Genomic DNA, 23,588 nt, shown 5'->3' with positions numbered 1-23,588 from the left:
AGTACTGGAGCATCACATCCCTTGACTCCATGTCCATACACTGTAGTCTGTGGCCTGAGCATCCCTCCCCTACAGCCTTGCTCACTAACCCATTCTCTGAGGCTGGCTCTGCTCTCTACCTGGAGCTTTCTCTGACGAGCATAACATATTTGCTCTTTCTAGGGCCTCTCTTTTACTTCCAGCTTTATGGTCTTAGCTCCATACATTGCCCTGTCAGGGCCTGCTCGCACCAACCCTAATAACTGCCGCACATAATCAGCCTCCTCCCCCCCCCCCCCGTCCTTCTTTTGAACTCTCATTGGAGGTCTCTATGATATCAGAACTCAACTGTGCATGCCTGCAAAACCAGAATCATATCAATAGTGGCGCCAGCGCAAGCTGTTCCTGGATTCATGTGAACCATGGCTTTAGTGTCCTGATGGCTAAAGAGCAGGAAATTAATCTTAAGGTATTTGGAGGCATGAAGGGTACCTCAGTATGTGGGGTCTCTGCCCACATCAGGGTAATCATCTACGTAAGGCAAGAAGAGACTGTTTCAACACAACTTAGCAGTGTTGGCTTAAACTTCTGGAGTCTGACCCGCACAGTTGGTTTTAGCCATGTTTAAGCACAGCATAATTTTGGGAAAAGGTTTTCTGATAATAACCCAATCACGTGTGTACAACAAAGCTTTAGACATGTTTACATTGAAACTCTTTACAAAGCATGCATGTCCTCTTCCATAAAGATGGAACTGTTGACTCAAAAACAATGCTCAAGATAAGGGTCTGGGGAGAATGACGGAGACAAACATAGTAATCAGTGGGAGTCAGGGTTGGCCTGGCCCTACAAAGAGTGTGGAAGTTACCTAGGCTGGTGTCAAGTACAGGAGACGTTTCCCCTAAGAACGGGTTTATTGACTGAGAAGCAGTCTGGGTTTTATTGGTGGAAGAGTCTGGGATAAACAAACACAATAGTCTGGGGGTTTCAGGTGTGGCCTGGGCCTACAGATAGCGCGGGTCATCAGGCTGTTTATTAACTACGTCCACTCCTAGGTCTCCAGGTGGGAAAGAGGCAGACATCTCCTTTTGAAGAGAAAACCCCGAGGGTTTAACATTCTTGTTTTCCCTGGTCCTTACATGCGAGCACAATGACCTCATGGGTTCTTCCCTCAAGTGGAGGTCTCTGAAACAAGCTTTCATTTTGATACCCATGAGCTTGTGATGGCTTCCCCCTGATTTCAGAGATGCGTCGTTTTCTATCGTACCAATGTAAAACATGCGGCTCCTTTCCCGTGGTGCAGACCTCTTTAGTAAGCGCAATGTCCTGGATGCGTCTCTATACACTTCGCTTTGCTGAACAGCCTGTGAATTACACCACTGAAGAAAAGGACATCCCTAACCTTGCAACCATTCTCTCCCAGTAATCCCTCAGGGTGGGGGAGGGCTTCAAGGCACCTCTGCCACTCACAACAAAATATTGCTGTTCTTATGCAGAGACTTGCAGCTGCAGTGAGTTCCTGAGTGCAATGTCATGTCGGGAAGATATTTTTGCTGCACATTTTCCCCCATCCCCTGGCTCTTGGGTTTCTTCTTCCCCCTCTTTCATGATGCTTCTTTAGCTCAAGCTGTGAATTTTTCAAGGTTTTGTTCTCTGTTGTCTTTGCCCAAATTCTCTTTGCTAATTTGGCTAAAAGCATCTGGTGAGGGAAGAATGGGAAGGGGGAGGGGGAGTGGAATGATGTAAATGTATTATATGATATAAAAAAACGGAAGAGAAAAACTTCTAGTAAAAGCCACACAGTAGCCTGGATCTATTCAGCCTGTCAGATCAGTCTGTTGCCTTTAACCATAGTTTCCTATAAGACCCAGGGAAAGGACAGAACCTTGCCAGAACCACTGCCATGCTGACACAGAATGAGCTAGTTGTACAACTAGACCAGTTGCCAGTAGGTTCCTCATTTTCATCTAAAACTTTGTCAGGATGGCTTTTTACTAACTGAATCTCCATCAACACACTGAGCTAACACCAGAATCATTCACTTTTGCTTAACTTTTAGCTTTCTAGTCTTTTCCTATCCCATTCTTCTAAACTTCCATCTTCCTCCCACAAACACGCTTTTTCACATCATCCAGTATATTTAAGCACCCCTACATCTTGGTACCTATTTTCCAGGACTTACTCAAACCAAGTCAGGATGCTAATTAAAATTAACCATCAAAAATGGTACAAAGCTTTAGATTGTTTGTAAAAACCAAATAGATATATTTAAGGAACTCTCTTGGATATTGACTAGAGGAATGTTGAATAATTCTCAAATGTTTTCTTCATGAAACGAGAAGGCATATGACATAAAGGTATGGAAGTGACGGGGAGATGAGAATATGTGTCTTTCAGGAGTCTGAGAGCATTGGTGAAGAGCAGTGCTAGACCATTGTAAGATGAGATGGATGAGTTGGTGAGGGTGTCAATAGCCTATGGATCAGATAAACCCAAAGCTGGCAAGGCCCGTGCTTCCCATGGTGTGTGGTCTTTCCAGTAGTACCACTTTGCTGTTTCTCAGCTGTTCATTCTAATGCTAAACACTTCAAAGGTAAATCTACATGTGTGGTTACAGTGGCAGAATGAAAATTCTGTGCCTGTTTGTATAGTTGTCAGTCTGAATAAAATTGTTTCATACTTTTCCAGAGCTCCAGGAGAACTTCATTGTTTTTTTTTTTTTTTCCCCTTCCTAAGGTGGATGATGGAATACTGTATTTCTATAAGCCTGCCATATCAGGAGTCTCACGTTTTCACTGTTAGCACTACCTCCTGTTTAGTTATACTAGCAGCAGGTACCAGGGTTTCATTAACTAGCATTTAGTTTGTTCAGTTTGAATTTATGCTGGGATAAAGGACTATGGCTTCCCTGACTATCTATGCTTGAACATATTTCGAAATGGTTCCTTCATGTCCTTGCCTACAGCCCTGTGGACTCAGGGATTTCATTTCTCTCCCACTTTTAAGGCTCCTGTTTTTCCTTGATGCTCTTGTCGTAGCTTTCCTCCACTTTCAAAGTGAGCAAATGTCCAACTTTGGAGTGGTTGTCATGACCTGTCCGGGCAGGTCTGAATGCATGCTCTCTCATAGGCAGCCATTCTGGTGCTAATGTACCCCCAGCAGCTTCCACAGGCTGGAGCCTGCCAGTGCCCTGAGGTTAGGACTTCTCGGTGAATGTTACTCTGAGAGAGAGAGAGAGAGAGAGAGAGAGAGAGAGAGTGTGTGTGTGTGTGCTCGTGCATGCGTGCGTGCTTATTCTCAGAAGCAGCAGTGATCTGTGGAAGGTTCTAAAACCACTTGTGAAAATCCATGTTTGCCCTTTTTATAAATCAACCATGAGCCAGCCTCGTCAGCAGAAGATGAACCCGTGATCTTTCTTACGAGAGGAATGAGGGGAGCGAATGGACTCTCTGCTGTTTTATCTGTTAACCATAAAACATACCAGGACAGGATTCTCCTTGACATTGATCGGACTTACTCATTTCTAGGGAGAATTAATAGAGGTCTAGAGAAGGCTCCAAAGCGGAGTTTTGTTGCATACAAGTATTGTATTACTTTCCCAGGATCTTATAAATGAACGGTTGACACAGCGTAAGCTAAATTGGATAGCTTTTTCTGTTATTCTTGGGGGTGGGGTGGGGTGGGGTGGTGACAGGATGATACAGAGGCCCAGGACCTTACTGTGGAGCCCAGGCTGGCCTCAGATCTGCAACCCGCCTGTGAAGGCTTCTTGAGCCCTGAGATCACAGGGCTGTGCCGGAGAGCAGCTTTTCGCAGAAGAATTGATGCTCGCATGCCACAACATCTCTGGATCATGCACTTGCATCCAGGAAATAAATCTAAACCGGTACCAGGCGTTTCCTGACATAACACCGAGCTAACTGCCTCGATTGACTTCTCAGTGCATCCCACCTTTATAACGTTACGAGGATTTGATTATGTAAGTAAATAGCTCAACTTAATTCAAAATGAAAACTCTCCTCGATGTTTCTCTATATTTGAACTCTTAAGTGTATTGAAAGCAAATGTGGAAAGTGCGCTGTTTTCTGCGCCTTAGATTTAAGAACTAAGAATTCAAAAAGTCATTGTGATGAAAAGATAAGCATTGTGGCCCTCTAGAAGCAAGAGAGCTGGGTAGACAGCTCAGCAACTGAGAGCATTTGCTGCTCTTGCTGAGGACCCAACACCTACGTGGTGGCTCACAACCATCCCTCATTCCTGTCCCAGAGGGTCTGAGGCCCTCTTCCGACCTTCATAAACACATGTAATGCAAATACATTCATGCAGCCAAGAACTCACACGAGGTTTCTTTTTCAATCTTACAAAAGAGGAACTTCTCACAGATACTCTGACTTTGAAAGGGCACCATAATCAAGACGATCTCCGTGCTGACACAAAGGGTCGTGTGGTTGCCGCCTGACGGCAGTTGAGGAACTGATTCCCAGGCCCCTCCTAGTTGTCGCCTGCCATTAGTTGGTGCCGGGTGTGTATATAAACTACAGTGCTCTTACGTGCCTTAGCTCATCTCTGTGTTACCAGTGATGCCTAATAAGATGGGACTGTTACTTAGTTGCTACATGGTAGTGTTTGGCGACTAACAATAGGAAAAAAGTCTACATGTATCATGGGGGGGGTCTTTTACATTTCTTATTGCAGGTTTGCTTATTTTGTGGAGGTGTGCATGTGGCACTGTGTGTGTGTGTGTGTGTGTGTGTGTGTGTGTGTGACACTGTTCCTAGGACATTGTGTGTGTGGGGGGGAGTCAGATGACAACCTGAAGGAGTCAGGGCGCTTCTTCTACCGTGTGAGTCCTAGGGAATGAACTAAGGTTATCAAGCTTTTTGGAGGCTACGTTTGCTTTTCTAGGGACCTTGTTGGCCCTAGAAGAAGTTTGAAAAGGCATCTGTCATCCATAGTTGGTTAAGTCTACAGATGTAACATGTGACTCTGGGAGGGGCTGCTATGCTTAGAATCATGGCTTTTCTTCTTTTCCTCTTCCTTCTCCTCCTCCTCCTTTTTGTCTAGTCCGTAAAGATAATTGGGCATTTTAATAGATCCAAAAGATCATCCAGGATGATACAGCATATTTTGAATCCCTCCCTTTTTTTTTTTTTTTTAATCTTAAATTGTGTCTTAGGCTGCATCACTTAGCTTCTTTCAACTTTCCCTTTTTTGACTTAAAAGTCTTATGTTAGCATCTTTTGTTCAAAGAGTTACCCCTCCTCCTTTTGTGGGTGAAAATAGAAAACCCCCAAAGTGTGAGAAAAGAAGCTAGGGAAGGTGCCATGGCTTTGCTGGTGACATGAGGCTTGGGCAGAGTTAAATAAGTGAGTCTTATTGCTCCCTGAAAAAGGAAGACTAGAGCCTGGGGCCCAGGGGTGTTTATTCATGAAGACATGAAATTGGAACTTGGTAGAAAAATCCATTGATTGAACTGCACTTCATGAAGCAGCTGCAGCATTTCTGTCCCAAGTGGATTCTATCAGAAACTCCCTTCAGAGGTGCCTGCAGCAGCCTTTCCATCCAGCCCACAAGAACCTTTTAGACTACTGCCCACACATGCATATTCCCGGGCTCTTACCTAGGCCGGTGACTGTTATTGGAGGCAGGGCAGAGAACCTGCCTTTTTCGGAGTCCTCCACCCCACCCCCCCTCCCCCCCCCCCTCCCCCCGGCTCCCGCTGTGCACTTGGGGAATTTGCCAGCTTTCCTCAGAAACCCCTATCTGCTGAATGACAAGCTCCAGGCCAGCAGGCCTTGCAGCTGCAGAAACTTCCACTGCCCGTGGTCAGCCCAAGCCGGAGCGGAGCAAGCTAAGTTACAGCACTGTCCTCTGGGGCAGGCCTCTGCAGGTGAGTGGCTGCAGCTTAAACACTACAAGAGGCAGCTTCTGAGTTTATTCATCTGGCCTCTGCAAGGGGCTTGACGCAGAACCTGAGCCCCACAGTGTGTTTGGCAGCAGGTCTTCCTCAGAAAGCCACTCAGCAGGCACCTGGCATGGGAGAGTTGGCTTTGCATCTCTAACAGGTCATACCATGTCAGGCAACCCCCTCCTTACTGCTTTCCAAAAGGGAATCCTCATGAAGGTCTATAATGTATAAATATCCATCCACGAGTAGATGTTAGGTCGCTAAGGTGTCCTCTGTCAAGAGAAATAAGGCCCCTGCTTATAGAGAGCCCAAATGAGACTCTCTGTTTAGTGGTCATTCAGACATGTTTGCCTCCCTTTAGCCTGTTGGACACATAAGTTAGGTGATATCCCAATCGGCCTTCATTTTTGTGAGTTATGTTTTACTGTCTCCATAGTGTCTGCTCTAACCCTAAGCTGAGAACACTGGCTTCTGGGAGGTGAAGGTTGCATGGTCAGGAAATGCATTAGCCCACTGCCTGATTAGCTCCTTGCCTTAGCCCCCAGGGAGCCAGTCTCTCTGGATTCTGGGTAATTTTTAGAACAATTAGTTTTCTGTTTAGGTATCTTTTATCTGCCTCTCAAAGGATTTATTTTTCTTTGCCCTCTATTTCTTCCTAGTTCCTAAAAGCAATGTTTTTGCCCCTCTCCTACCCCAACAATGAGCTTTTCTGCATTATTTGAAATTAAATTAAAACTTTAACCTTGTATTGCTTTCTCAATCCCAGAAGTGTAGAGTCTTAGTGTGCAGATGGTTTCTGATGGCCCCCTTCCATGTTTGTGGCCTTGCTGTTTTGTATCTGGATGAGATTCCTGGGTGGAATTTCAGAGGCCTCTAGAGAGAGAAGGGAGAGAATCATGGAGAAATAGAAGGATAATTTCACCTACAAAGGCCCATCCTTTGTTGTGGTTTACAAGATGCCACACCCGTATAACTGTTGGAATATTGCAAAGTCCTATGTTTTGTTATATTTAATTTGATTGTTATGCACAATACAGGTTTTTCATATCTCATAACAAATTTATTTGGACAACAGATAAAGTAAACTATTAGGTAATCACAGAGGTGTGTCGTATGGAGATGCCCAAATCACACACATGAGTAAGGCTTAGAAGACACTACCAGACAGTAGAGTCAAGAACACTACTATAGGAGAGGTCCCAGCCCTGCAAGGCCAGAGGCCCATGACCCTCACCCGCAGTTAGCAGGGAGTCTGAGTGTTTGGCTAGCTGTTGTCCACTGACTTCATTATGGGAGGCAGTTGCTGTGAGACGAGGGTGGTAAGTGTGCAGCTCACACAAGCAGGCCCTTGACACTGATAAGAACTGAAAAGTGCAGACACGCCTAACTTGATGATGGTCATATGTTCTGAAAAGCACGTTAGGCAACTTCATCAGTATGCAAACGTAGCAGACTGTACTCACACAAACCTAGATGATCCAGCCTCTTCGTGTTTAGGCTGTGTGTAGAGACTGCAAATCTATGTGACATAGCTCTGTTCCGAATGCTACAGGCAGTTATACACCGTGGTGTTTGTGGACCTGGGCACACCTCAACATTAAATGTTAAGTGACAATACAGCATGATGGGAATTCTCGGTTCCAGTACAATCTTTGAGCCAATCGTGTACGTGGATATCTGACATGGTCGGCCATATATGACACTCATTGTATACACTGGCATCCTTTCCTGACTAGGATGCCATTGAATGGCCTGAGACTGTACTTGATAGCCATCACTGGCTTTTATTTTCAAATGTGAAAGTGAAGAAATGGAAAGCAAATGGAGAGGTTTCAATATTTGTATTGAAAACTGGATTTATAAATGAATCATTCTTCATTTCTGTGTTGCTGCATGCCGAGTCTGGCTGGAAAGCCTCCGGGAATGGAGCCCTCATCCTACCTAAAGGAATCCCTACTATCTAACACCAAAACTTACTTTCTAGTCAAAATGCTTGGCCCCTATTTGGACCAAAAATATGCTGTGAACTGAGGGTTCCTTCTGTTTTCCATTTATATGAGGATCCTCAGCAGGCTCATTCTGGACAGACACAATTAGCCTAGCAGCATGGGCCCAAAACCATGTTTTAGAAGATAACTGACTAAAGGGTATTAAAAATTAAAAACTACCCTGTAAAAACCACTAGTAGTTTTCATCCCCAGAATCATGCCTTTAGGTTTCCATTTTACTTTTCCCTGAATAAAGGAACAAATGTATGCTCAAAGTCCGTCTGTGGAGTTTCTGTTTTGGAGCAGGTAAATGGGGCCAGCTCGGACCCCTGGCTTGGGCTCATCAGTCCCTTCACCTGTCACAGCTGTCACTGTGAAAAGGGTGATATTATTTCCCACCTTCACTCCCTCCTGCCTGCTGTCCCCTGCGGGGGAGCCATCCCCCAGGCTGCACAGTTCTGCAGGCTGGAGGAGCAAGCCTTTCCTGTTGTAATCTCCATCCAGGTAGGAAGTGCACAGCTGCCACCCGAAGAGCACGTGCAGGTGCTGACCTGGATTCACAGGCAGGCCTACACTAACAAGCTGCGCAAACTTGAACAACCTGTGTAATCGTTATGATTCCCAGTTTCTCTTCTGCAAAAAGAGGGCAGCAGCTGGGTTGTGTGGCAGCTTGAATGAGAACAAGAGGGTGCCTCCTCCCCAAATGGTTTGTTTTTTTGATCGTGGCCTTTAGTGGTTGGTGTCATTCACCCTCCTCCGTCTCTTCTTTGCCTCCAACCTATCTGTGTGTGTGTGTTATTTGAAACCAAAGATTTAAAGAGTATTGTAAGTGTTATTTTAATTACTTTTTCTATTTAATTTTTTTAAAGATTTATTTATTACATATATAGTGTTTTGTCTGAATACATACCTGCAGGCCAGAAAAAGGGCACCAGATCTCATTATGGATGGTTATAAGTCATGTGGTTGCTAGGAATTGAACTCGGGACTTTTAGAAGTGCAGTCAGTATGCTTAACCTCTGAGCCATCTCTTCAGCCCTTTCTATTTAATCTTAGAACTATTCTATCACAGTAAGACTCCTTCTCAGGCCTTTCTTTGCTTACTTATGTGGTTGGAATCATTTGAAACACATGGAACACAGGGTGGGGCACAGAGAATTGGCATGTTCTATGTTCCCATGTGTTGGGTAGTGTAGGTAGGTGCAACCTGGTAGATTTTTTAAAAATATATCTTTTATTTGAAATTTTCAGAAAAATGCTATTCAGGAAATGACTCCTGGGTGTGCTGTAACATGGACACAGCTTGAGGATGCTAACTGAAATAAGTCAGGCACAAGAGAATAAAGGTTGTATAACTGCGTATAGACCAGGTGCCAAGAGTAGTCAGACTGACAAAGCAGAAACGAAGGGTGTTTATCAAGGCTGGGTGTGGGGTTCGGTTTTGTGAGATTAAAAGAGTTCTGACAATGATTGCACAGCACTGAATTATTCAGCATGACTGGACCGAACCGTACAGTTTAAAGATAACTAAGAAGGGACCTGGCTTGGTGACTGAGTCAACACAGTGCTGGCTGTGTAGGTGTAAAGGCCCGAATTCGTATCTCCGGCATCCATGTAAAAAGCCAGCTTGGTGGCACATGGCTGTGATCTCAGAGCTTGGAAGGTGGAGGCAGGTGGGATCTCTGGAATTTGCTGGCCTACCTGATTCCAGGAGTCACATGTTCCATGAGAGACCCTGACTCAAAGAAGTAGGTGGAGAGTGACTGAGGAAAACACCTGATGTAGAGCACTGCTCGATATTTATTGATGGTACCAAACCGGCCACAAAGAAAGCCAGCATTAGTATAATGGTTAGTATTAGTTACCAGCTTGACACTGAGGAGACAGGCCTTCAGGCCTACCCGTAAGAGCGTCTAGATCAGCGGTTCTCAACCTGTGGGTCACAACCCCTTTGGGAGGTCTAACAATCCTGTCACATATCAGATATTCTGCATATCAGATATTTACATTGTGATTTATTGCAGTAGCAAAATTACAATTATGAAGTAACAAAGAAAATAATTTTAGGTTTGGAGGTCACTACAACACGAGGGCTATAGCATTAGGAAGGTTGAGAACCACTTTTCTAGATTAAGGCTAGTTTGTGATAATATCTTGATAAATCTAATCAAGGTGAGAAGATCCATCATGACGGTGCGTAGGGCCATTCCCTGAATATGGAACTTGACCCCGTCAGGATGGCCAGGCAGGCCAAGAGTAAAGACCAAGACGAGGAGTAAGCCTGTGTAAATGGCCCAAGGAAGATCAAGATGAGAGCAAGCCAGAATGGCTGGAGTGTAGAAGAAAGTGCCTTTGGAGAAGGCTGCTAAGGGTTGTAGGCCAAACCACCAGGCTATCTTATCTACCTTTGTCTGTCTTCTTGAGGGAAAGGGAACACATTGTGAGTTTAATGAAGAAACAAACAAGAGGGCAGGTATGTGTTTTGACAAAATCAAAACATCTTAAGAACGGGGGCTGTAGAGATGGCTCAGAGGTTAAGTGCACTGTCTGCTCTTCCAGAGGTCCTGAGTTCAATTCCCAGCACCCACATGGTGGCTCATAACCATCTTTACTGAGATCTGATGCCCTCTTCTGGTGTATAGGTGTACATGCAGATAGACCGCTCAAGTGTGTGTGTGTGTGTGTGTGTGTGTGTGTGTGTGTATGTATGTATGTATATGTTAAATAAGTAAATAAGCTGCTTTTAAAAAAAAGTCGTAAGAAGAACCTTACCAGAAAAATCTTTTTAAAAAGTTTTTTCTCACTTGGGCAATTGCTACAGACTTTATTCTTAGAGTTTTCAGGGCCCTGGTAAGATGTATGAAAAAGTCCATAATAGAAGTTAAAAAGTCACTAATTTTAATCAAGTCAGTAACTATTATGTATTCTAGCCTCCTACTCTGGAAGATACATTCTCTACAAGTAAAATATTAAAAAAAGTAAAATGTACAACATGGTATCTGTGTGACTAAGAGTCAATAACAGGCCAGAGCTGATGGATTTTTGATGGCATATGTACAATATGGATGTTCTGTTGAGATACTGGAAAGCGAGTTACTATAGAGAGTCACAATCATTTCGTGAAAATAGTGTTTGACCTTGGTTATAGCAAAATTTCTATGTTGTTTTAATTGATATTTTTCACATAAGATTTTCTTATGACAGAAACACTATTAGACAACTTTTTCTCATTTTATAGCAAATTATAAAAGTAATTTTCACTGTAAAGTACATTTATTTAAAGGATAGTAGTGTGAGTAATTTTAGTTCTGAGATAGTGTCTCCTTCATCTTAGCTGGAAACCTTATTAACAACCAAACTGTTAATAAAACTTACAAAGCGATACTTGTAAATGAACCATGCATATCTCATATAATTGATTCCATTCATCACAGACAATATTAGACATTGAGCTTCATTGTATAAATATTTTTACTGCATTTTTAGCAGAATCTCTGAGAGAAAGACGGAATTTTGGCATCCTGTTTCCTGTGTGTCATATCTGGACTTCTCTGTACATTAAAGACCAATGGGATAATTCAGTGATATATGCTTGTTGGTGCCATAGGCTAGTGGTAAGAGTTTTGGAGACCCCCTGAAATAGAGACTAGAACAAGAACAGCAGCAATCACAAGGATACTTGGCACAATTATGACTAATGCTTCATTGTGCAAGATCAAGTAAATGTTGACAAGTTACTTATCCTCTTCTCCAAGAGTTTTGCTGTTCAAATCCTTCTTGCACAGTGAAGTGGCTCTGTCAATCTGAGCATCAGCAAAGCCTTCAGGTTCAAGGTGGTCAGGCACAAGAATCTTATTTCAAAGGTTTGAGGAAAGAAGGTTGGGAGGGCATTTCCTGGGATTCAGGATGCACTGTCTCATGGGTTTCTGGTATACTATTTCCAAGCCCCTCCTGCCAACTTGCTACCCACGATGTGGCATAATGCTGCCAGGGTTCCTTTTTGAGTCTGTTACCTGCTCTTCACTCATTATTTTTCTCTTAGGAACCGGGGAAAGTGGAAAAAGCACATTTATCAAGCAAATGAGGATAATCCATGGGTCTGGCTACAGTGATGAAGATCGGAAGGGCTTCACGAAGCTGGTTTACCAAAACATTTTCACCGCCATGCAAGCCATGATCAGAGCAATGGACACCCTGAGGATACAATATGTGTGTGAGCAGAATAAGGTACCATGCTTGAGAGAGCTGGCTCTATCTGTGAATGCATGCCTTCCTATTGGGGTCAGTGAAGGTATATGAACAAAATGGTTTGCAAAGTGCTTTGGCCAGATGCCAGATCTACTACTGAGATCCTTGCTCAGTAGTAGAACAGCTACTGGGGAGGCATATGAGGGATTCAGTTAGTCCTGTCGGTCTTATTTCTGCCCAAAATTTCCTGTAGGAAATGAGGTTGTGCAGTGTACATAGAATCTGAAACTTGTTGAGGAGCAACCTTTGAGCTAAGAGACCCATTGTCTGCCTCAGTGGGGAAACGATGCTGCTGGTTTTATAGCAACTAGCTTTTCAAGAATCCTCAGCCTCAGAAAAATATACTCCGCAATGCACTGTAGACTACTGAGGGAAATTTCCAGAGTTTGTTTGTGTTGGGAGCTGGCCCTTCTTGGGGACTGAGTGACATTTCATGAGAAGAGTTCTGGTGTTCCAGCCAGCAAAGTGCTGTCACGGTGTGAGCACACCACGCTGACATTTGTCTTCTGTTGCCATTGGTCATTCGTGATGCAAAGCTAACAATGAAGAGAAAAATGAAGGACAAGAAGTCTGGCAGAGGCAAATAGAATTGCATAGGCTACCCTGAACATATTAAGGTTTATTTTGAGTGCAGATTAGAAATAAGTTTAGCTGGATGCCTATAATTCCAGCACCTGGGAGAAAGAGATGGCAGGATTGAGTTTCAGGCTAGACGGGGCTACGTAGTAATGCCCTGACTTTAAAAAAAAAAAAAAAGTTTCATTTAAACTAATGAATACTGTATTTTGAATGGCATTGTGATAAAATAATTTTGTATCCGATGACTCTCTTGCGACTCTGTTTAAGAATAATGCCACCACTGACATTGCCCAGCGGCTTGGGCTTTAGTGTGATTAATTTTATCAGGAACTGTGGCACCTGTGCTCATGTGTATCTTCTATGTATGACTGAGAAAATTCCAAAACAAATAAGGAATGTAAAATTTTGTGCTTTGAAATTCTTTATTTGGGACACAATATGTAGCAAATTGTAGACACCTTCACGTTTGTTGGTCACTTATTGACCATCATTTTCTTACACTCTCAAAAGTCACAGAAGGACTATGTCTTGACTACAGTTTCACCCTCCAGCAATGACTGGAAGTATGGGGGGGGGGAGAAGTAATATGCCAAGCCCCTTGGGAGGTTGTAGACTTGACTGTAATGATCCATTGCTTTTCAGTACGTGTGTTATCTTTGGAAAGTGCGTAGTTCCTTGACAGCCCACATAGCATCCTATAGACAGGATTTCTGTGGAGATCTCAGATTCTTTCACAAAGGAAGCCAGACAGAAGTGACCTCCTGGCAATTTCCTTTATCTGCTTTTCCTGGCCGTAGGCTGCAGTTCTTTGCTGGTCTTAGTAGGGTAGCTGGGTGAAGCTTGGAATTCAGGGACAAGTTCATAAACAGAACAACCGCTGAGAAGGTTCAAGTGGAAACCAATTTTGCTTGCCTTGGTGATTTATGTTTGTGAAACCTAAAAGATTTGGTAGTCAAGACCTCTGGGTTTCAGTTTTTGTTTGGTTTTCCTTTGCGGGCTCGTAAAGGTGCTCTGAGTTCGTATTTTAAACAAAAAGATCTTATGAGGTGTGACCATCCAACACTTCTACTCGCTTGGTCTTCGTTCTTTCCCATAGGCCACCTCTGCGCGCCAGGTTGTCCACCTTCATTGCCTGAGGCTACAGTAACACAGTGCCTCAATCAGGCACTACCAGCAAGCTGACTCTCACAATTCTGGATGCTAAAGTCAAGGTGAATTGGTACCAACTAGAGTCCCTGGGAGGAAACCATCCTCTGCTTTTCTCCTGGAGTCTGGATGCTAGGAGCCCGTGTCCCAAACCACGTTACTCCGGTTTCTGAGTCTGTCAGACATCAAGCCCTTGTGTGGCTTTGTGCTTACATAGTGGTGTCCTCTCTGCTTTTAAATTTGCCTCTTACAAGGCCACCACTAATCAAAGATGACCTTAATTATCTCCTAGTGACACCACTTCCAAATACGATCACACTTTGAAGTTCTAGGTAGGCATGGTATTCACTGGCAACACTATTTAGCCACGCAGTCTTCCCACTGGTAGGTTCTTGTCTACTCTTGTCACTCTTGTGCAGGATATGTGAGCCACATAAATGTTTTCCAGATTAAATTGTACCTAAATGATATAAGTGGGCAAACTCAACACCAAAATTGTACTTCTTGTTTCTTATTTGTCTAGGTCATTTTCTTCCATCTCTTCGTTACAGTTTTTCTGTTGTCTGTTATTAATTCTAATAGTGTTCTCCATGGGCTAGCCTGGAATCCAAATATGAAACTGTACTAAAGTGCCCGTTTAAGACGTAAAGTGAAAAACTGATTAAGCTGCTGTGCCTGTACAAGCCTGTAACCCCAGCACTCAGGGAGCAGAATAGGAGGATTATGAGTTTGAGGCCATCCTGGGCTGCACAGCAAGTTCCCGGCCAGCCCCAGCTACATAATTCCTCATCTCAAGAAGAAAAAAGAGAAGCTAGATGCTGTGTGCTATTTTCTTTACAAAATACTGGGTAACTTGAAATAATTCTTCAATTAAGCCAAGGACAAAGAAACCCTTAATTAACTTTTACTTCACAGTAATGAAACTTTTTCTTAATTTCTTATTGATGAATATTCATCTCTATTTTCCATTTTTTGCTGTCTGTGTGTATGTCTGTCTTCATGTATGGGAAAGCTTGAAAGTATGTGGAAGTGAATTAAAGGGTTTTTTTTTGGGGGGGAGGGTTTCAAGTACTAGTGAGATCATCTTGCACCTCAGGTTTGTTGAAATCTTTGCTTATTACTTGAAAGTTTGCTTATTAAAGAAATTTTAAATCACCATTTTCTTTCTTTTCAACTTGCTTTTGAAATTAAGACACAGCCTTGATTATTTCCCTTCCTTCCTTCCTTCCTTCCTTCCTTCCTTCCTTCCTTCCTTCCTTCCTTCCTTCCTTCCTTCCTTCTGTTGTTTAGTTTTTGTTTTTCATGACAGGGCTTCTCTGTGCAACCACCCTGACTGTCCTGAAATTTACCCTACCAGGATGGGCTTGAACACACAGAGATCCACCTGCTTTTGCCTCCCAAGAACTGGAATCAAAGCTGTGTGCCACCATGCCTGGCTTTGATTACTTTCTTCAATCTCACACATTTATTTTAAGGACACAATTCCCATGTACTTTCTCACTCTATTCATGGGAACTGACTTTTATATCTCAGTTGTGTTTTTTAAGCACGTTAGAACCTGTAACTCATGGACTAACTAGTACAAAGGCCTTTGCTTATTTTCTTTTTGACTTTTCACCGAAACTGAATGAGCTTCATGTTTTGTGCTGCTTAGGGCATTATGAGCTTAGAAGGCCTCATCACAAAGCAAATATTTTCATCCTCCTCTGAGGTTTTCAGATCTGAGTGGGGATGATTAGATACTGAGCCTCCTAAAAGCTCAGGGCAGCCCACTGAACTTCTCAAGAGCCTTCAGTTCTTCCTAGGATAAGAGAAGGTTGCCTCCTGCCCTCTGGGTTACAGGGACCGTGCAATGTACGAGGTTCATGTAACTTATCTACATGCGAGCTTATCACAGCAATAAATAAATAACAAGTTTGTAAAAGAGCATAAATAACTAAGCAGCACGGAGAAACTCATAGAAATTGTCAGCCATGGAAACACACCTTATTTCCAAGAAATGGAAAATAGAGAGTCATCAATAAGAAATGAAGGGAAGACATCATTACTGTGCAGTAAAAGCTAATTAAGGCCTCCCCCTACCACCCTTGGCTTAACTGAGCAGTTGTTTCAGTAGGTAGAAACTCCAGATACACAGTCTAAAGCAGAGCAGCTCTAAGGTGTGAGGCAGACTTGCTCTTCAGAGAACATCAAACACTGACTCAAGCAATTGATGAACTCAAGATCTTCTTAACACCAGAAGACCTTTGATGACAAACACACATGTACATACACACACACGATGCACATATGTACATACATACACACACACATCTACGTGACTTCCAGCTTCAGCTCTAGATCTCAGATCCTGAGAAGTGGCTAAAAGCTTGTGTGAGGAAGTCAGGCACAGTTAAGGGAACACAGTCAATTTATGTCACATTTTAGCAAGACAGTTTCTCAGGGCTTCGGGTATTTTAAGATCTTTATTTTCTAACTTCTAAAACATCTGTTTACATATGTTTTTTCTGTCCCACTTCCTCATCCAATTTGAAAAGTTGGGTTCTGCAAACCTTTGGGAACAGCAAGGCCAATGTTCTGACTTGGGCTGTGGCCCAGGATTGCTGGTTTTCGGTTAAATGTTAACCCCAGGGCCTTGCTTCCCATGTCCCCTTGGACATTAAAAAGCACAGTATACTTTTACTGAGAACTTGGAGTTCTACCTGGTGTCATAGTAAGCACAACAAATTCTCCACTGGAATCCCAGGCAGAGGTTTAAATTAATCCATGCTTTCCTTGGAGTGAGCATGGCTGTCGCTTGAAAATGCGTGAGTACGGGATATAAAGAACAAGATGAGAGCAACTGGCTTTCCCTGTAATTTCCACTACAACTAGACCTCACAGCCTTTTAAGTCTGACCGGTGACGGAAGACCCATGAGGACCAAAGATGAGCAGCAAGATCGGCTTGAACATCGGAGCATAAATTTACACAATGTAGGAAACATCACTTCCTTCTAGGAAGTGGCCTTCACATGTTTTGATAACCTGGTTACAAGTGATCAAACTAGTGTGGGAGGTGATAACTGCATAGTTTTAATCTAATTATGATCAACCTAAACATGAAGGAGAACACATGGATTAAATATTACTCAATAGTAATATTTAATTACTCAATATTACTATTGAGTAATATTTAATCAAAACAGCAATATAAGTGATGATTGTTAAAAAAAAAAAATCTATGTTAGCCCAAGATCCTCTGCAGCTGCTTCTCCCCTGACAGAGCTTCTCTGCTTGGTGTTGGTGTGAGGTGGTGGTTGCTATGTGATGGTGCGTGGTGGTGGTGGGTGATGGTTGATGGTGGTTGGTGGGTAGTGATTGGTGGTGGTGGTGATGGTTGATGGTGGTTGGTGGGTAGTGGTGTGTGGTGGTGTAGGGTGGCTACTGGTGGTTGGGCGTCTGGGCCAGTGCCTTCCCCAGGGCTATCTTCTTTGAACCCGGTGGTTTCACTGCTGAACACAAGCCAAGGGCTAAATTCCCTGGTTGGTTTGGAGTCCTGCCCAGATTGAATTTAGAGGAGTGTAGCTCAGGCAAAAGACTCTCTAGAAAGCTTTCTTTCTTCATTAAAACCTTTCCACAAGGCAATGGCATGGAGATCGGTTATTTCAAATGGGACATAGTAATGAATCCACGGCAGTCATATTATTGATTGGGATTTCTGACCCCTAAACTGTGTCAAGTACAATTAGAAACTCTTAACTAATATAAAATAATTTTCATATTTATCAAATTCTTTGTATTTTTCCTAAACCATTTAAAAATATTTTGACATGTTCTCTCTGTAATTAGTATAAAAGACGAGATGCCTTTGTCTAGCTTGGCCATTTATAATGTCTGGTTAGAACCTATTTGCCTCCGTGTGAGTGTACAATTTATTAAGGATAGAAGGTGACGAGCTTTCTCATTTTTTTTCTTTTAAAAACGCATCTACTTTCCTAATAATTTATATCAATGGCTATCTATTATCCTGGTGTTTTTACTTTTGCTATGAAAATAACACCATGATCAAAAGCAACTGAGGGGATAAAGGGCTTATTTCAGCTCACGATTCCAGGTTATAGCGCACTGTATCAGGAACGGAAGGAAGTGGGGACTTAAAAAACAGCTGGTCCCATCACAGACACACCCTAGAGCAGAGTGAATGCACACACACTTACTACACAACTTTGTTCACTCATGCAGGATCCAGGGCCCAGCCAGAGAAGTGGTGCTGCCCCCATTATAAGTGGGTCTTCCATCTCATTTAACTCAATTAAGTAAAATCTCTCACAGGTATGGCCATGGGCCATCTTGATCTAGAAACTCCCTCACAGAGTCTCTCTTCCCTAGGGCCTGTTGGGTTGACAATCAAAATTAATCATTGTATTGACATAGGTAACTTTTTAGCTAAACCAGGTTGGTCGGCAAAAGGTACCTTGCTTGCCCTTTGGATGGCTCTCTGTTAGCTTCTTGCCTTTATGTTAAAGTCAGTAAAAAGCAAATGACTGAAAATATGCAGGTAACACCATCATCCTTGCCTGGTACCCAGCAATTCTCCCCCAAGTCCCAAGCCCCTGCCCCTGCCTTTTCTGCTCTGCTTTGCACTGACATGGGCCAGTGTGGGAAGCTTGGGAACTGATGGTGGCCAGCTCTTTAGAGTGTGTTTGGTGAGCTGAAAACATACCTTCCTCTGAAAGTTAAGTCAAGGGCAACGATTCCTCTCAAGCTGAGGGGCCAGGCAGCATTCTTGAAATCTCGCTGGACCAGCAGATGAAGCAGAAGGAAATGACACCCTGCTCGATGCCACCGCCCGTGGGACTGGGGAGATGGATCAGGTACTAAAGTACCTTCAGTGCAAGCATGAGGATCTGAATTTGGATCCTCAGAACCCCCGTAAAAGGCTGGCATGTGGTATGTGCCAATCATTTCAGTCCTGGGAGGATGGAGACAGGTTTGGACCTCACTGGTCAGCAAATATAGCTGATGAGCTGCAGGTGGGGAGTGATTAAGGCAAGACACTGCAAAACAACCTCTGACCTACATATGCACACACTCACACACACACACACACACACACACACACACACGCGTATGTACCTGCACACATGCACGCACCCACTCTAACAAGTACACACACACACACACCACCCCATGGGGGAAAACAGCCAGTTTATGTGCTAGAAGGGAAATGTAATAGAAAATATGGTCTCTTTACCAACCTGTAGACTTTGATTTTTTAAACCTACTTTATTTGGAGTTCCTTACATCTCTTTCTCCCTTCTCCATCTCATTCCCTTCCAACACCCCAACACCAGGTAGGAGAGAGAGAAGATTAGTGGGGGGGTGTGTGGAGTTCTCATTAGCTACTTTCTGCTGATTAGGGTTCCTAAACACCCCTACTTCCCTTTTCCCTTCCAACCCACCAACCTTAGGTAGGAGAGAAAGAAGGTTAATAGGGACAGGGGATGTGGATCATTTTAGAAGTAGTTACTTGGGATGAGTCCACTCTTGTTGTCAGGATACTTAGCAGTCCAGTCAAACAGCGATCCAGCCATAGCAAAAGCAGCAACAAGGATCAGCAGCAGCAGCAGGGGTCAGCAGAAGCAGCATGATTCGTCAGAAGCAGTGCAAAGAGTTCTCCAGGGTGTCTCAAAGCAAATTGAAGCAAAGCTATGCGAAGCAAAATGAAAGGGTAGCAAGCCTTAGTGCTCTCGTTCTCTGTTGTGGGCTCCTCTTTATACCTTCTTAAAGTCCACCCGAAGGATGTTTTTCAGTTTGCAAAAACCACGAGGCACTTTCCTGTTGACAAAGATCATGAGCCCTTGCAGAAGGCTGTTCATCAGCCGACAAAGATCACAAGCCTCCCACGAGGCTGCCATAAGCTATGGGCAAAGCATTCCTGCATCCCACATTTGGTACCATAACAAAAACACATCCACACAACACAACCAAAACTTCCAGCGCACCAACCAAGCTCCAGAGTAATGGAGAAATGAGGCAAGGAAGTGAAGCATGCAGTGGCCAGAATCCCTCCCGGTGAGTGTGGTGCTGCTGTTTCCAGATTGCTGTCTCCATCCTAGAACATGACAGAAGTCACCAAGAGGGCTGCAGTGAGCTCAGCAAGGCCCCCCTCACCCACAGGGGCAGGCCCGTGACAGAAGGGAAGAACAGGGGAGGAGTGGAAGTACAGGGGTGTTCATCAGTTGATGTGCCTCCGCCTGCATCTCCAGCTCAGCGTCAGCTGTGACATCCAAGGTCATAGCTACGCTTTCCACCACTCCATGGGGACCTGTGTCTGGCGACCGTAAATGCTCTGGCATTAGGAGGAGGGTGAGCCCACGCCAGGTGCAGTAAGACAGATCTCGGATCTCCCCACGTGCTCTGTCAGGTGCCTTACTGTAGAGACCCTGAGGTTTGTGGATGTGGAGCAAACTTCTCCATAGCCATCCATCACAGTGGCTCGATAGCCAGGAAGCTGCTTGAGATTGTCCCCCCTCCGTGCCTCTTCCGTGTGCATCAAAGCCATTGGTAGCAGTGGCTCCCATAAAGTTGATTGTGAAGGCAGCCAGTGATGAGCATGCAGGTTGTCTCAAGACCTACGTTCCCAGCCCACCCGGAGAATTCCTTTCTCGCTAGCTGATACCTGACCACCTTCCATGCCTGTCTCTGCAGTGCTGCCACCAGGGTGCACGTAGGCAGAGAACCAAGAGTGTGAGGGTCAGTGTATCCCCCAGGGTGCCGCGAGGAGTCTAGGACGCATTCCATGGAGCAGGACACCTATGGCTCAATAGAGAATGCTTCTTTTTTCATTTTTTCTAAAAGAGAACTAATCTCACTAGACATGACTGGAGATTTCTTTTCCAATTTGGAACAATCAAAGCATGACAATGAAGCATTGCCAGGAGAGATAAAAGTGGAAAAGTATATTCTGACAGTGCTGTAGAAAGGAGCGTTCAAATGCCTGCTTAAGAAACGAAGTGGGACTGTATATATTTATATAGAATGATCTCCAGAACATAGCCAACATTCTAGTTACCTGTTACCTGTTATTCTAGTCTTCCTGTTACTGTAATAAAACATTTTAACCAATATGAGCGAAGGAAAGGGTTTGTTTCAGCTTACTCTTCAGGTAACAGCCTGTCACTGAGGAAAGACTGAGCGGGGAGTCAAGCAGGAACTGAAGGGAGATGGAACCATGAAGGAATACTGCTCTCTGATGCACCCCCTCCCTACACCCCAGCACATTCTGGCTCATGCTCAGCCATATTTCTTAGATAGCCCAGGCCCACTTGCCTAGGGATGCTGACACACACAGCAGACTGGACATCCCCATATCAATCATTTTTCAATACATTCTCCCTTAGGCATGGCCACAGGCTGATCTGATTTTGGCAATTTGTCCATTGATGTTCCCTTCCTCTTTCCAGATAACTCTAGGGTGTGTCAAGTTCACACACACACACACACACACACACACACTACACAGCATAGTAGGCATGAGAAAAGAAGACTGTAGGAAGATGTTTGTGTATGAAGTGACAAGAGCTGGGCTGGTGGTTCAGACTTGAGGCAGGAGGATCACGAGTTCAAGCACTGCCTTGAGTTCAAGGCCAATCTGAACAACTTTGTAAGAACTTGCTTTAAAATAGCATGAAGAAGAGAGCTGGGAATGTAGCTGAGTGTGGAGCTCTCGGGCCAGCATGTTCAAGGACATAGGATCTGTCCCCAGTACTAAAATAAATATTTATTCTACATTAGTTTTTCATGAAAGAACAAGCAGTAGTGGGAATCATTAACTTTGGAGGAAGTGCCTGACAGAGTGGGGGGGATAATCTCACTTTTAAGTTTCTATTGTATTCAAATTTCTTCTAAAACATGGATTAAGTTTATCTCAGCAGAATGATACAAACTCCCTTACTTTACTTTTTTTCTTCTGTGTTAAAAATGCAAAGTAAATTCGACCTGATAAATTTAACATGAGCACCGGTAGCTTAAAATGCAATCACCGTGACTAAAATCTCTTTAATGCTTCCACAATGACCTCAAAATTTGACAACCTAATTGGGGTGTCCATCATCCCCGAGCCTTTAAATCACAATGGACCTGTGTAGGGAAGGTCTGTCCTACACTGCTTTCACACTGAGCCCCCTGTTCAGAGAGCACAGTGGGAATTATAATTGTGCCTTTTCCGTGTGTGGCCAAGTTACTGCCTCTCTCTAATCTTGTAGAGGGATTTTAATTCAGAACATGGCTGCTGTGGCAAAGATCACATCCAAAGACCTTCTAGGTCTGTGTGATCTGGCTGGAATACAGACACACCTCTAATCCAAGAGACAGGGGCAAGTGGATCTGAGTTCAAGGCCACCCTAGCATAGAGTAAGTTTCAGGTAAAGAAAAGTGTAGGTACGGGCATAGTGGTGCACACACCTTTAATTCCAAACAATAAAGGTAAAGTTGGTTTGTAGATTAGAAGCACCCAAGTTTGAAAGTGGTGTCTAATTGATTAGCAGAAAAGGTGCTGAATCCAAGAAAGATTTGACAGAAAACAATACGTGCAACTCTCAGGAGAAGAGGGGAAAGGGAAGCAATATGGGGGTGGGGGGAGGCAGTTTTACCAGGACACGGTAGTGGGCAGACAGGTTGCAGAGAGAGAGAGAGAGAGAACTCAGGTGAAGACCGAACGAGCCAGGAGATTAGAGCAGTTTGTTGGAGTTAGTTTGATACCGAGCAGAGCAATTCAGAGGCTGAGAGATACAAAACAAACATATAGAATAAGTCAGCTGGGAGAGGAGTTTGAGCCAGAACAGCTGAGTTGAACTAGCCAGCCCACAGCTCAGTAAACAAGTAATGGATGAGCTTATTAAGCAGTAAGTCTCAAAGGATGAAAACATTCTAAACCTAGTTTAGGTTTTATGGAGGCTAGAAGCTTCAGGACTCAGCCTTAGGTTAGCAGACAGAGGCACTACGCCTCAGAGAAAACAATTGAAACAGGTGAATAAAAGTTTCTTTTACATAATCTTGCCTGGACCAGATGGTCTGAACTTGCCCTATTTAGGGAATGGAAATTCCATCTTAGAGAATAATGAGAATAATCTGGGAATTCATAAGATTAGGGTCATTTTGTATCCTTCTTGCTTTAAAAAAAAATTACTTTTTGATTCCTTCTTGCTTAAAAAATAACTTTTTGAAGTTAAAAAAAACTGTCTAGTATCTTGTCTTGAAGCTTAATTTCAACTTTCTGGGAAATCTTTTAAAAATACTTGTTTCCTCTATTTTTATTTAATGTGATTGGGTGTTTTGTCTGTGAGTATCTATGGTTGGCTGTGAACTGCCACGTGGGTGCTAGAAATCAAAGCAGGGTCCAACCCTAAGAAATCTTGTTACTATGGCAAGAACCTTGCCCTCTCTTAGCTTAGCAGGCTCTAAGAGCACCTCTCCCTACACACCCACACCACAGCACACCACACCACCACTACAAAGGTCTGGGCCTCATCACTTGCAGATCTTCTTGGAACTCTGAAGCATCCTCAGACATTATGGCTTCTCTCTCTCCTCTCTGTGCATGCTCTCAGCCTCACTCCCCTCATAACTGCTAATTATAACCTCTGAGCCTGATATAGAAAGTACCAAAGAGAACATTCCATCTTTGTCCCTTAGTAGTCCCAGGGGTATCTTGGATCAGGGATGGAGGTTTACTCCTTGGTAGATGCCCAAGGGCCAC

The 23,588-nt window shown here is 43.7% G+C and overlaps 1 protein-coding gene across 1 annotated transcript in view; it reads left to right on the top strand.

The window, feature by feature from the left end:
• Positions 1-23,588, top strand: part of Gna14 (G protein subunit alpha 14) — a 154,371-nt gene that overhangs the window by 83,391 nt on the left and 47,392 nt on the right. The window contains exon 2 of the mRNA XM_055614058.1: positions 11,918-12,102. Within this exon, the coding sequence (XP_055470033.1) occupies positions 11,918-12,102 (185 nt within the window). The remainder of the gene's footprint in view (positions 1-11,917; positions 12,103-23,588) is intronic.

This window comes from Psammomys obesus, unplaced genomic scaffold (genome assembly GCF_907164565.1).
Source record: "Psammomys obesus unplaced genomic scaffold, mPsaObe1.curated_primary_1811, whole genome shotgun sequence".
Taxonomy (NCBI): domain Eukaryota; kingdom Metazoa; phylum Chordata; class Mammalia; order Rodentia; family Muridae; genus Psammomys; species Psammomys obesus.
The sequence above is the reverse complement of the archived record's forward strand: the minus strand, read 5'-3'. Positions and strand labels throughout refer to the sequence as shown.